General features: G+C 55.6%; 1 protein-coding gene across 1 annotated transcript; it reads left to right on the forward strand.

Moving 5' to 3' along the window:
• Positions 1 to 239: 239 nt before the first annotated feature.
• On the forward strand, positions 240 to 12,004 carry EIF2A (eukaryotic translation initiation factor 2A, 65kDa; the record flags this gene model as incomplete). Its single annotated transcript, XM_010146919.1, has 12 exons — positions 240 to 314; positions 1,698 to 1,816; positions 2,950 to 3,049; positions 3,425 to 3,507; positions 4,804 to 4,877; positions 5,019 to 5,163; positions 5,967 to 6,083; positions 8,166 to 8,737; positions 9,657 to 9,773; positions 10,627 to 10,755; positions 11,790 to 11,855; positions 11,939 to 12,004. Coding segments are annotated over 12 exons (1,663 nt in total), but the record flags the coding sequence as incomplete, so codon positions are not given.
• Positions 12,005 to 12,126: the final 122 nt, after the last annotated feature.

The following is a 12,126-nucleotide window of genomic DNA, read 5'->3' on the forward strand; positions in this document are numbered from 1 at the left end:
CGTATAAATGTAAGTGGATCGGTTCTCGCTGCCGGTCGTTGAGAGGAGCGATGGGTTTGAAGGTTGACGCGTGCCTGGCCTCTCGCTGCCCGGCTGGGGATCGCTGCGGCATCGTGGCAGGCCGCGTGAGGCGAGGCGCTGCCCGGGGGCGCAGCAGGGAGGGCGGTGTGTTGCTCGTCGCTTTTGGCGAGAGTGCCTCTGCGCGTGAGAATGCTAACGCACGGTTCTTGTCTCTCCAGGGACTCTGGAAAAAACTGCAAAGCTGCTGCTTTCAGCAAGGATGGGTCCCTTTTTGCCTGGTGCAACGGAGAAAAGTTGGTGCATTTCATGACAGTAATCACTTAGTTTGTGTTAAATGAACCGTGTTTCATGCCTGTAAGCAACCGCTTTCGTTAAGGGCAGCAGCCTTTACACAGACGAGCAAACGGGGTGTAACTGACCCAGTTCACTTCTGCATGAGTTGTAGTAGTGGCTTTCTTTCCTGAATCTTCCCCGTGGTTCTCATGTTTATAATGCACCCGTTCCCGTGGGCTCTGGATATGGGTTTTCTCACATGTCCCTCTCTGATGGTACCTGGTTTTCTGGGAATAACCTGCAGAGGTGAAGGTGAAGAGTCTGTGCGCCTCCTGCGCACGCAGCACAAGCGGCTTTGTTGCAGCCCAGCTGCCATACGGAGCTCAGGAGAGATCCTTCCCGTGAGAGTGCAGCATGGGGTTGCTGCCCTGCGGAGGAGGTAGGGCTGCTGGGGGGGTGCTGTCCTTACCAACAGCTCAAAAACCTGCGACACTGCTCGGTAGCACCGTCTCGCCATCCCTGGGAAAGCAGGTGGTGTGGGTGGAGGATTCGGTACTTTCACTGTTATTTCTGGCTCTCCCAAATACCCAGACTCTTCACTGTTAATTAACAACAATTTTTATCAGTTGAAAAGGTCCATTTCCAGAAAACGTCTGTGGGGAGAAATGCTTTTCAGACCCCCCAGTTGCGTGCCCAGGTACTGACTGTAAATGAAAGCGTTCCACGTGGCAGGTCATTCCAGTCCTGCCGTGCCTCTGGGCGCTGCCCACCTCCCTTCCTTCTGGGGGGAGCGGCTGGTGAGACGGTGGGGAACAGGCTCCTGATGCGGTCTGTGGGAACAGCAGTCTTGGAGGCACCTTGATCCCAGCGTTCTTGTTTCTTGGGGTCCGCACACGGCACATCTTTAACACAGGGGTTCGGAGGTGCCGCTTGACCGTGTTTGTTCAGCCGTCCGGTCCGTGCTGTTCGGCCTCCTCCAGCCCCAGAAAGCCCAAACCGTAGCGTTGTCCCTTCTAGACAGACGACCCTTAAAAATAGGTGGGACAGTGTGTGTTTGATTCAGCGGGGGTCTTTGTTGGCCGCTGCTCGGCTCCAGCACTGCGGGAGTGGGGGTGGGCTCTCTGGGGGCAGAGTGTGTCTTGTCTGGTTCAGCCCAAGTGTTGCAGATAAAAACGGGATGTATCTTCACCAGTGCTTTCCCCTGGCTTCTCTTTGGTATCTGCTTTTAAAATGTGCTCTTCCAAAAGGTTAATAGAAGCAGGAGGGGTAAAAATCTCTTCTAATTTTGTTGTATTGCCCAAGTTTGGACCAGAACTAGAAGGGCCGAATACGTGAGAAGTGACCTTGGCTGACCATTAACGATCCTGAGCGTGTTTAATTGAAACAGCATCCTTTGGTTCCAGGGTAAACGTTGTCAGTGTCACCCGTGCCGAGCTGCTGCATTCCCTCGACCTTCCGAAGGCGGTTTGCCTTGAATTCTCCCCGAAGAATAGCGTTCTGGTGACGTGGCAGGCCTACACAAGTGAGTATTGTGCCAGCTGTGAAAGTCCTGGGCACGACCGCACGTTTTACTGCCCTGTGCCGGCTTTAGTTACCCGGTCTGTCGCTGTGGCGTGTTTGCTTACTAAGGAGCAGCCCGGAAAGTGTGCAGGAGGGTGTGCGGGTGGTCGGGGGTGTAGGGGAGGAGGGAAGGAGGGCATCTGCTGAAAGCACTGCTGTCGGCCGTTCCTACGAATACGCAGTCGGCGCACACACGCCGACAGTTGCTCTGTTGAGTAAATGACAGAGACAGTAAATGATGATTCCTATCGCGTGCTGACTGATCTCTGTGCAGAGCGTGTGTTTGAATAACGTGCCCCCCCGGCGCTTCAGTTCGGTATGGGCCAGGAGCACCGCTGGCTGTCGCAGGGTAGGCCTGCCCCCCGGCATAGCTGCCTGGAGCGTCTCCGTCGCCCAGAGGCCTTTATTCTCTCCCCTGCCCCTCTGGGGTTTCTGTCCCTGACTGAGATGGCTCAGTCTCGCAGGGGTTGCGCATCTGAAGTAGGCGGCGTAAATGCCACGAAAAGCGGGGCACGGGCTGCCGAGCGGGAAGTGGTCTGGGACAGGCTGCATGGGAGGACGAGGCCGTCCCAGTGACAGAATTGGTGCCAATTGTGGCTGCTGGAGAGCCGTTGGATCTGCATTGAGTTGTCAGTGGAAGTGGGCGGGCTGTGATAGCCAGAACGAGCCGAGGGGTACAGAGAGGACCAGCAGCGCTGTTTTGGTGCGGATGGAGCTGTGGCTGCAGCGGGGTGGACCGAAGGCACTGCGTTCTTGTGAGAGCAAAATGCAGGAGCGGGGAACGTGCCTGCCTCGTTTGCCACGAGGACAGCTTGGTTTGGATGAAAGCCCACGGCCTAGTGGGGGTGGCCCTAGCTGTGTCGCGGGAGTGGGAACCCCCACTCCCAAGTCTTGGTTCTTCTGCAGGCTGAAAGACCGTGGGAAGGCTCGCGTGAACAGGCAGAGCCGTTAGCAGCCTGGGCTGAGGGCCTGGGGGTGGGATGCTTCCTGCCAGAGCTCACCCCTCGTGGGTTGCTTGTGGAATCCCGAGAAGGAATGTCATGGCAGAGCAGATTTAGTCCCCAGAGACCACCACTGTCACCTTGTCTGTTGCAGCTGCAAAGGATGGCACGGCGGGGGTGCCCAACCTCCAGCTTCATGATGTGAAAACCGGGAAGTGCGTGAAATCTTTCATCCAGAAAAAGATGCAGAACTGGTACGTAAGGTGTGGGGACGCAGACTGCTTGCAAAGAAGCGTGGCTTCCGAAGTCTGATCCAGGTAAAGAGCTTGTAGCGCGGTGTTGGCCTGCGGTGTTGCCTGCCGCCGGCTGGAGGGGAGTAGTGGGGCTGTAAGTGTCGTTGTGCTGGGACTGCCCGTTTCCTAGCGTGAGCTCGCTGTCGCTCTGCAGCCCCGGGGAGGCTGGCAGGCAGTTCCTGGGTCCGGTTGTGTATTTTGACTGTGCAGACGTCACCTGCCCGTGTGAAATGGGTATCGTGCTTGAACTTGCTTGGCTTTAGAACTGGAGGAACCCCTCGCCCCCTCAGGACGAGCGTCGCGCGGTGTTGCTGACCTTCTCTGTCCCGCCCGCAGGTGTCCTTGCTGGGCAGAGGATGAGAGCGTTTGTGCCAGGAGCGTAAACAACGAAGTGCACTTCTTTGAAAACAACAACTTTGGTACGCGGGTACTTGCCCAAGAGGGCTTCACTGTGTTCTCTGTGGGTGTCTTCTGGGGGCTCTTTTGGCTCAGGTTTATTCATCCTTTGTTCTCTTGCTTCCTTTGTCTATGAAATGTGGTCTGTGTTCTGTTTGGATGTGGAACTCAGCATCATTATGTCTTAATGGAGTGTGTTTTTGCCCTGTTTGTCTCTTGGGTGCCTCGTCAGTACGAAGCGCACCCAGCTTTCAGTGAGAGAGGCCGGATTCCGTGCTGCTGCTCGCTTAGAGCCAGGGAGCCGGCAGCAGGGAGCGAGGTCTGTGATCGCTGCTCGGGGCGTGTGTGTTCTGCCAATGAGCTGCTGCAGGGTGGCTTGTGAGCAAGCGCACGCAGATGGCAAAGGGAGGTTGTGAGCCTGGAGCCTTTTCTTCCAGGAAATCTACTACCAGTGGTAGGACATTCGGGGTCACTAGAGGTCGGAAAGGGAAGGGGAAGAAAAAAGCAGGAAGATAAAAATGAGTAAGAGCCAAAATGTAAAGGAATAAAAGAAAACTGCTGGGGGGGAGAACGGGGTGGTGTGTGTGTTTTGGTGTTTCTTTGTTTTGTTTTTATTCTTTTTAAAATGTGAAGCTGATACGAGGATTATTCTGGGAGCTAAACCACAGCCCGAGAGCTGCAGCTCCCTGAGAGTTAGCCCTGCTGACGTTAACGAATCTGCACTAGGGCCGCATGGACCGTGCGCAGCGCGAGGCCCGCGGCTCAGGGCAGACTCCCTGCTGGAACATGGTGCTGGGATGCTGCTGTCTGCTTAGGGTGCAAAGCTGCTTCTCCCGGGAGGTGTCGGTGTAAAGGAGCACCGTTCGGCACCGAACGGGCCTCCGCCAGCGCCTCCTCTCGTGAAGCGTCACCCGCTGGACCGGCGAAGGGAGAGCCCCGGGTCGGGGCAGTGGCATGTGCTACCCGGCCGTGACTGGTGCCGCTTGCTCCGAAGGCAGCACAGACCGGCTGGAGAACGCCACGCCTCGCGTGAAACAGGACCGGTGTTCCCCTGGGGTTCAGGAGCTTCCCTGCTCGTCGAACTTCCAAGCACTAAACGCTGGATTTCGGCCCCAGGCGTGGGACAGGTTGCCTTGGTCAATAAAGACGTGGGGTGAAATGGGAGGGTGCTGGTGGTTTGCCCAGTCGAACGAGTGCTTCGGCACCGTGGGCGCTGTTCACTTGCCTGTGACACAGGCCCATGGAGGGTGTAGCAAAGTGATCCAGGCTGGTGTTGTCTCTCACTGATGTCACCTTGTTGGCTTTTTTCTTTTTTGCAGATACTATTGCAAATAAGCTGCATATGCAGAAGGTTCATGATTTTGTGTTGTCTCCAGGAGCGCAGCCGACCAAGGTACTCCTCCTGTTGTTCCCAATTACTGTTCTTGTTTTGCTTCACAAAAATTCCTGGGATTTTGGTACAGCACCCTAGCAGGGACTAGGCGCTGTGCTACCCAGAACACTGTCTGCAGCGAAACCTGTGGCTTTGTCCTAGGTGGCGGTGTACGTTCCGGGCAGCAAAGGCGCCCCATCCTTCGTTAGGCTCTATCAGTACCCCAGCTTCGGCGGTCCTCAGTCTGCGCTGGCCAACAAAAGCTTCTTTAAAGCTGACAAGGTGACAATGCTGTGGAACAAAAAAGGTATAACAGCTGCATGTTTAAACTCAGATTCCGCCCCTTTGGGATGGAATTACTTGGTTCACTGCGCGGATGTGCAGATGAACACTGATGGCGGCCGTTGACGCCAGTGCCCTGTTACAGTTCTGAACGCCCCGAAGTCCCGTTGACGTCCTGACTTCCGTGGCTTTGTAGTTCAGAGCATTCTACCTGTTGGTACATTCTGCAGTTGAATAGCGAATCCGGGTCTAATTGAGCGTTGTGCAGTGACGATGTGCTTCGACTGTCAGCGTGAGCTTACGTCAGAGCGCGAGGAATCGGTACAGCTCTGTGTGCAGAGGTGCCACACGTGGGCTGAGTGGCACAGTTCTCTGTGCTCTGCTCTTCAGGATAAGCTTGTCAAACCCTTTTTACCTCCACCCCTGCTGTGTGGAGCAGAGGGAAGGTATCGCAGGGCTGCAGTACCCCCGCGTGGGCGTGCGCTTTGGGGTGACAGAGGAGCTGCTGCTGAAACCTTTCTGCAAGGCTGATGGGGTGCTTGGGGTCTGCCTCAGAGGAGCACCTGGTTTATGGCTGAAAAAGCACGTTCACGTTCTCGTAATTCAGCGGTGAACGAGTAGACTTAACCCACGCTTTTCTTCCGAGAAAGGAGGATATTTATTCCGGTTGGGTTAGCATTTAGGAAAACTGGGATTCGGAAGGGAACAATGGCACTGTGATCAGCAACTGCCTCGGCTCCATAATCACGGCGCGTTCTCTTTGTTCGTGCTAGCTGTGGGGTCTGTTGCAGTAACTGTGCTGAAGCCCCTGTGTGTCTGTTCTGTTAGCCACTGCTCTGCTGGTCGTAGCCAGCACGGACGTTGACAAAACCGGCGCCTCGTACTACGGAGAGCAGACCCTGCACTACATCGCCACGGACGGGGAGAGCGCGGTGGTGCAGCTGCGTGAGTACCTGCCGGGCGGGTTTGCGTTGTTACAGCTCTGCACAGCGGGAGCTGCTCTTCCGCCAGCCTTTCGTTAGAGCAATGAAGAAATCTCTGAAAGCAAACACGGAGTGCTCAACACCCAGTCCTCCAGAATTGCCTTTTTCACCTGCAGTAAGGGGGGTTGGGTAGGTTGGGTTTTCCCCCTACCAGCTGAACTAGCGTGTTGTCTTAGTGCCAGTGGCAGAGAGCACCCACTGTCAATTAATATTCACAGATAGTTGGACTGGGAGGGTGTTCACGGGCGGGAAGTTAGGTTGCCAAACACCGTGGTCCTGCCTGCACTTCCAGACATGCACTTAATGCTGCTACTGCAGGAATCGAGGCAGAGGGAGAGCAACTTTTGGAAGCTCCTTGGACACGAGAAGCCCTTTATTTTGTACTGTAAAAGGGAAAGTGTTCTGAGGCAGCAAAACAAGATGCTGGGGAGGAGCGAGAGGATGCTTTTACCTCCCGTGGCTTGGGCGAACTGGTAGCTGTTCATTCCTTTCCCTGTGGAGGTATTTTTCCTGAGCTTGAGTGGGTGTGTGTAAAACACCCACCTGGTTTGGGACTACGGAGCGGGTAGTGGCTGTGTTTCAGAGCCCTGGGCGTGGGGTGATGCAGGCTCTCCGTGCCCAAGCGAGTGTGGAGGAGCTGTGAATCCCTCCTCTACAAGACCAGTGCTGGCGGGGAATGTCTCCAGTTTGCCCTCTGCAGCCAGCGCAGTGCCTCGTTCCCTTTGCTGACTTCACTGGGGAAGAAAATCAGGGTCATTACTTGGTGTCTGGAACCTCTCTGGGGGTGGTCTCCTGGATCGAGAATGCTAGTTGTTCTGTTACACGCTTAGGAAAACCTTTGCCCTTTGCCGTGACTGACTTCCGATGCACCTTTATTTAGCAGAAGTTTGTCGCTAATTTTCATGTAATTTAGCTGTTCTTTCTAAGGCAAAAACCAAACCGATGTCTGGGTTGTTAAACTGTTTTTTCCAGCAAAAGCAGGCTGTGGGTGCTGGGATGGCGCGCTGCCTCCTTTCCTGCGCATTTGTATCTTCTGGTTACTTCTGAGGCTCAGGCCTGACCGTTTTCCACGCTGGTGTTTGCTGGGGGTCGTTTGACTGCGACCGGCACCTGCTCCTGCTGCAGCCTGCGCTGTACCCGCTGGCGCCGCGTAAAGCCGCCCCGTGTCACCCCGCGTAACCGTCTGCCTCGCCTCTGGCCCTGCGCTTGCCGTGGGTCAGTCCTCTGGGGTGTGGTGAAGGGGAAAGCACGCAGCCGGTGCGATTGCCCAGCCTGGGTTCTGAAGGTGGCGAGGTTTTAAGCAACAGGGATTTAAATCCTTTGGTGCTTGGGGCGGGTGCCCGGAGCTCAGGGTTGTCGCAGTGCAGCCGGCGTTTCTGTGAAGCACAGGTGAAGGCATCCAGGTTGGTGATGACCTCTGGGTGTCATCCACCCCTGTCCCTCGTATGCGAGTTTCCATCGCCAATTCATCATTCAGCAGTGTCTCCTCATGTTTTGACCCTGGCAGAGCTTCTGACACTGTCCAGTTGTAATCGTTACCTGTAAAACCACTTTTGTGTGCTCGCTGACGTTAAAATGTGTCCTGTAAAGTCCCCTGCGTGAGCACGGCCCAAAGGTGATTTGGATCAGAATTTCTCAGCTCCTCAAAGCTGAGCTGTGCCGTACTACCTTGATTTAAAGACCAGGAAGTGCTGTCCAGCTGGTCTAAAACTCCTGGTTTTGCAGGTTTCCAGCGGGACAGTTTGTGAAGGGGGAGCGAGGGAGAGAGAGCCTTTACAGGCACAGCCTGTGCTTGCTGTGAGGGCCGGTGCTGGCCCTGCAGAGCTAACTGGGAGGGGCTGCAGCTCCCCTGGCCAAGCACCGCTGGTTGGCAGCCCATGGGACGCTGTTCCCAGCTCTCGTTGGCGGAGCTGCCGTGTGCTGTCAGGGATCGCCTCGCGGCGTTCTGTAAAGCGTCAGGCTCAGGATCCCTACAGCTTTTGTTCTTGCTCGCCCCGAGGAGACGTGCTCCTAACGACGGCTGCCTGTTTCCCTCTCCCTTTAGCAAAAAACGGTCCTATTTATGACGTCGTTTGGAGCCCCAACTCCATGGAGTTCTGTGCTGTGTATGGTTTTATGCCGGCCAAAGCGACCGTTTTCAATCTGAAGTGCGACCCCGTGTTTGACTTTGGAACCGGTCCTCGCAATGCTGCCTACTACAGCCCCCACGGGCACGTCCTGGTGCTAGCAGGGTTCGGGAATCTCAGGGGACAGATGGAAGTGTGGGATGTTAAAAACTACAAGCTCATCTCCAAACCCGTAGCCTCGGATTCCACGTACTTCGCTTGGTGTCCCGACGGGGAGCACATTGTGACAGCGACGTGTGCTCCCAGGCTGCGCGTCAGCAACGGCTACAAGATATGGCACTACACCGGCTCTGTCCTGCACCGCTACGACGTTCCAGCCAGCGAAGAAATGTGGCAGGTTTCCTGGCAGCCCTTCCTGGATGGAGCGTTCCCGGCCAAAGCGGTGAAATACCAGGCGGTTCCGAGCGAACTGCCCAGCGCGGAGCCGAAGCCCGCTCAGGCGTACCGCCCGCCCGCCCTGAGAAACAAGCCTGCCACGAGTTCCAAGCTCGTAAGTAGGTGGCGTGGTGCGGGACCGAGGGCGCCCATGCCGCTGCTTTGCCGTCTGTGGTCACGAGGGGCGTTAGCTGACCGTAGTGCGGGGCTTGGAGAAGTTTTCTTAGTCCCCCCTGGCGCTTTGCTCACCGGGGCCGTGTGCTGGAAACTGCCATTCCTTCGGCCCACGTACTCCGCTCTTACAGAGGCACGTGCGAGCTCTAGAAACGCTCCCGACAGCCACAAATTTGGGTTGGGTTTGCAGTGAAATTGGTACTCCAAGACAAAGCCCCTGGTGTGGGTGACCTGACCTGTCTAACCCCGGGGGGGGTGCACTGTCCTCCCAGCGCTGCTTTTGGGGTTTTGGGTAAGCTTATTGGCGAGGAGGAGGTTGGGTTGTCGGCACGTGGGCTGCAGTTGGAGCAGCGCTCGGTGCAGTGACCTGCTCGCCTGACTGGTTTTCCCCACGCTTTCGGGGTGGGGGGTGTAGCAATAATCCCTTCTCCACCTGCGCCCTGGATGTTGAAGTCCGAGGGGCTTTGGTCTCGAGCCATGTGCTTCTGAGGCCGCTGGGCCTGGGAGGCATCTGGCGGGTGTGCTGCTGTCTGCTCTCGCAGACGATCGACAGGCAAAGGCAGCAAAGATGCCTGAAAACATGGCAGTTCTGTTATTTTGTCAGAAATCCCTGAAATCTTTGGGATGTAGAGGATAGTCCCATCCAAACCGGGGAACGGATGAGTTTGAAACTTGCCACGCTCTCTTCTGCTGCTCGGAAGAGGGAGGGCGCCTGCTCCTTCCTTGCTCCTCCGTTAGGGTCCGTCTTAGCGCAGGATGCCGCTTTCAGCAGGTCCGGGGCTTCGCTGTCGGGTCTCTGCACCCAGGCGCTTGCCGCCGTGGCGTACCCGTTGTGTAACTTCGTTCTGCGTGTCCTGCAGCACGAGGATGAGCCGCCTCAGAACATGAAGCCGCAGCCGGGCAGCAGTGACAAGCCGCTCTCTAAAACAGCTCTCAAAAATCAAAGGAAGCATGAAGCCAAGAAGGCTGCTAAGCAGGTACAGCAGAAGCGGCTCTTTCGAGGGTAGGGGAATCGGTTTTCGCAGCGGGACCGCTCGGCCTCGGGGCGGTGACCGCTGGTTGCCCTGAGAGTCCTCTGTGAGTCCGGCATGTGCCGAGCTGTGGGAGGGTGGGAGGCCTTTAATGGGACTAAAGCAGGGACAGAAGGGTATCTTAAAAATGACACCTTCGGTTAGGAGCCGTGCATGTTGGCTGAAATCAGCATTGAGACAAGGTGATTCTGACTTTGTGCCTCCGGGTGACCTGCAGAGGTTTCCTCGGTGCCAGGGAGGGGTAAGAACCTGCGTCAGGGCTGAGGCCTGGGGTCAGGGCAGACCAAAGGCAGCCCATCCTGTGCCCCCCTCTGCTTGCTATTCCTCGGCTAGGCAGATAGCAATCAGCTTTTGGCATTAGTCTTCCAATTTCTATGAACTTCTGAAGCAATCATTTTCTTTAAATAAGATTTTTAAATATTTTTTACACTGGTTGTGAGCCCTTTCTTTTACTTCAGAGACACCGACCCACCAGTCTGCTTCAGTACATATTTGTGTATGTGTTGGTCGTGCCATCCTGACGGATGCTTCCCTGTGCTGTCTGTGGCTGGGGTCTTGAGGTAGAACTTAAACAAGAAACAGCACGCGAGTTGCTGTCTGACAGCCCGTTGTTGTGGAAAGCACGTGCCTAGGTAATGCCATCCATCCGAGCAAGTCACTCTCAAACGCTGGAGCGCACCAGGAAACCGGCAAAGGAAGAAACACTAAATGGATCCCTTAGAAGGATTGAAGACAGTTTCCAGTCCCTCCGTAATCAAAGGTGTTTTCTAGAGGACGTGTTTATTTTGTTTGTCTACAGGAGGCCAAAGCTGATGCGAACCAGGAATCTGCGCAGCCCTCAGCGACACAGAACACCCCACGGAGCGCTGCGCCCGCTGTTACCTCAGGAGATCCGGAAGTTGACAAGAAGATAAAGAATTTGAAAAAGGTGAGGGTGTTGGTTTTCCCTAACAAACAGCAGATTTCCCTAAGAGATGGTCTGCAGGGTCTAGTCTAGCTCTACGGTGACGAGCTCAGCAGCGTGGCGTGACATCCCGGGAAGTGTCCAAGGCCAGGCTGGATGAGGCTTGGAGCAGCCTGAGCTGGTGGAAGGTGTCCCTGCCCGTGGCAGGGGGTGGGGGTGGGGGGCTTTAAGGTCCCTTCAGCCCAAACCACCCTGTGAGTCTGTGATTTACCGAGGTGTCCGTTTCCTGAACTGGCAAAGCACCTTCCTTTGCTCCTCCATCTGTACAAGGCAGGGCTCATTCCCTGCCAGGGCTCCCTCGGTCTTCCCAGGGTGGTGCCCGGCAGCGCAGGAGCCGCTGACGGTGCCTGGAAGAGCACCCCCGTCTCCTGTTAGGAATGCTGTTGCACGTGCACCCATCCTCACAGCTGAGGGCGCAGGTTAAAGGCGCTCACGCGTGGAGAGCAGCTGCGTGGGCTCCTTGTTTGTTGGATGGGAGAACTGAGCCATGCCCTGTGGTTCTGGTCCCTTCCCAAACTTGTGAACAGTGTGAGTGTGCCATTTACTGCCAATCTAGGGAATTCTCAGCTTAAATGGAGGTTGTGTGGTTCAGGAGAGAGAATCCTTCCCCTTTCTGCATAATCCATCAGGGTTTTCTCTTGTCTGCCTCCTGCTTTTCATGGTCCCTGAACATTCCAGGCTTTCTGAGGACAACATGTGGTGAAGAGGGATAGTGACAGTGGAGGAGTAATTCCTGAATTTGGATCTAGCCTGTCGGTGGGGTAACGCGGGATGTTGGTTTCGGGGACTAAGCAGCCCTGAGAGAGATGTCTTTGCTTGGCCGGGAGTTCTGGATTGAGCATCTGGAGATGTCTAAGTGGAATGTGCCATCGGCACTGAGGCCTGCCGCCCGGGCAATCGGGCGGTTGCAAGTGCAGGAACTTCTGAGACTTTTTTCCTGTTCTTGGCTCACCAATATTTTTGTGTTAATGGGCTTTTTCGTTTGTTTCTTTTCACAGAAGCTCAAGGCAATTGAGCAGCTGAAAGAACAAGCAGCTGCAGGCAAACAGCTGGAGAAGAATCAGGTACCGTTAAGATGCGGGCAGTTCATTTGGGCTTTGTTTTGTAATAAGCTACATCCGGGCCACCTTGTGCTTTTTTGTTCTAGGTGGAGAAGATTCAGAAAGAAGCTGCTCTCCTTCAGGAGCTGGAAGATCTAGAACTGGGTCTTTAACGCTCCGCGGGGATCCAGCGCGTGAAGCTCCCGAGAAGCATCGTTTGTGTCCGCTGGAACGTGCCCAGCAGTTTGGGCGGTGACTGGGGATGCGGAGTGCCCAGCTCTGCCGCACGCCCGCC

This window comes from Eurypyga helias, unplaced genomic scaffold (genome assembly GCF_000690775.1).
Source record: "Eurypyga helias isolate BGI_N326 unplaced genomic scaffold, ASM69077v1 scaffold35822, whole genome shotgun sequence".
Taxonomy (NCBI): Eukaryota; Metazoa; Chordata; class Aves; order Eurypygiformes; family Eurypygidae; genus Eurypyga; species Eurypyga helias.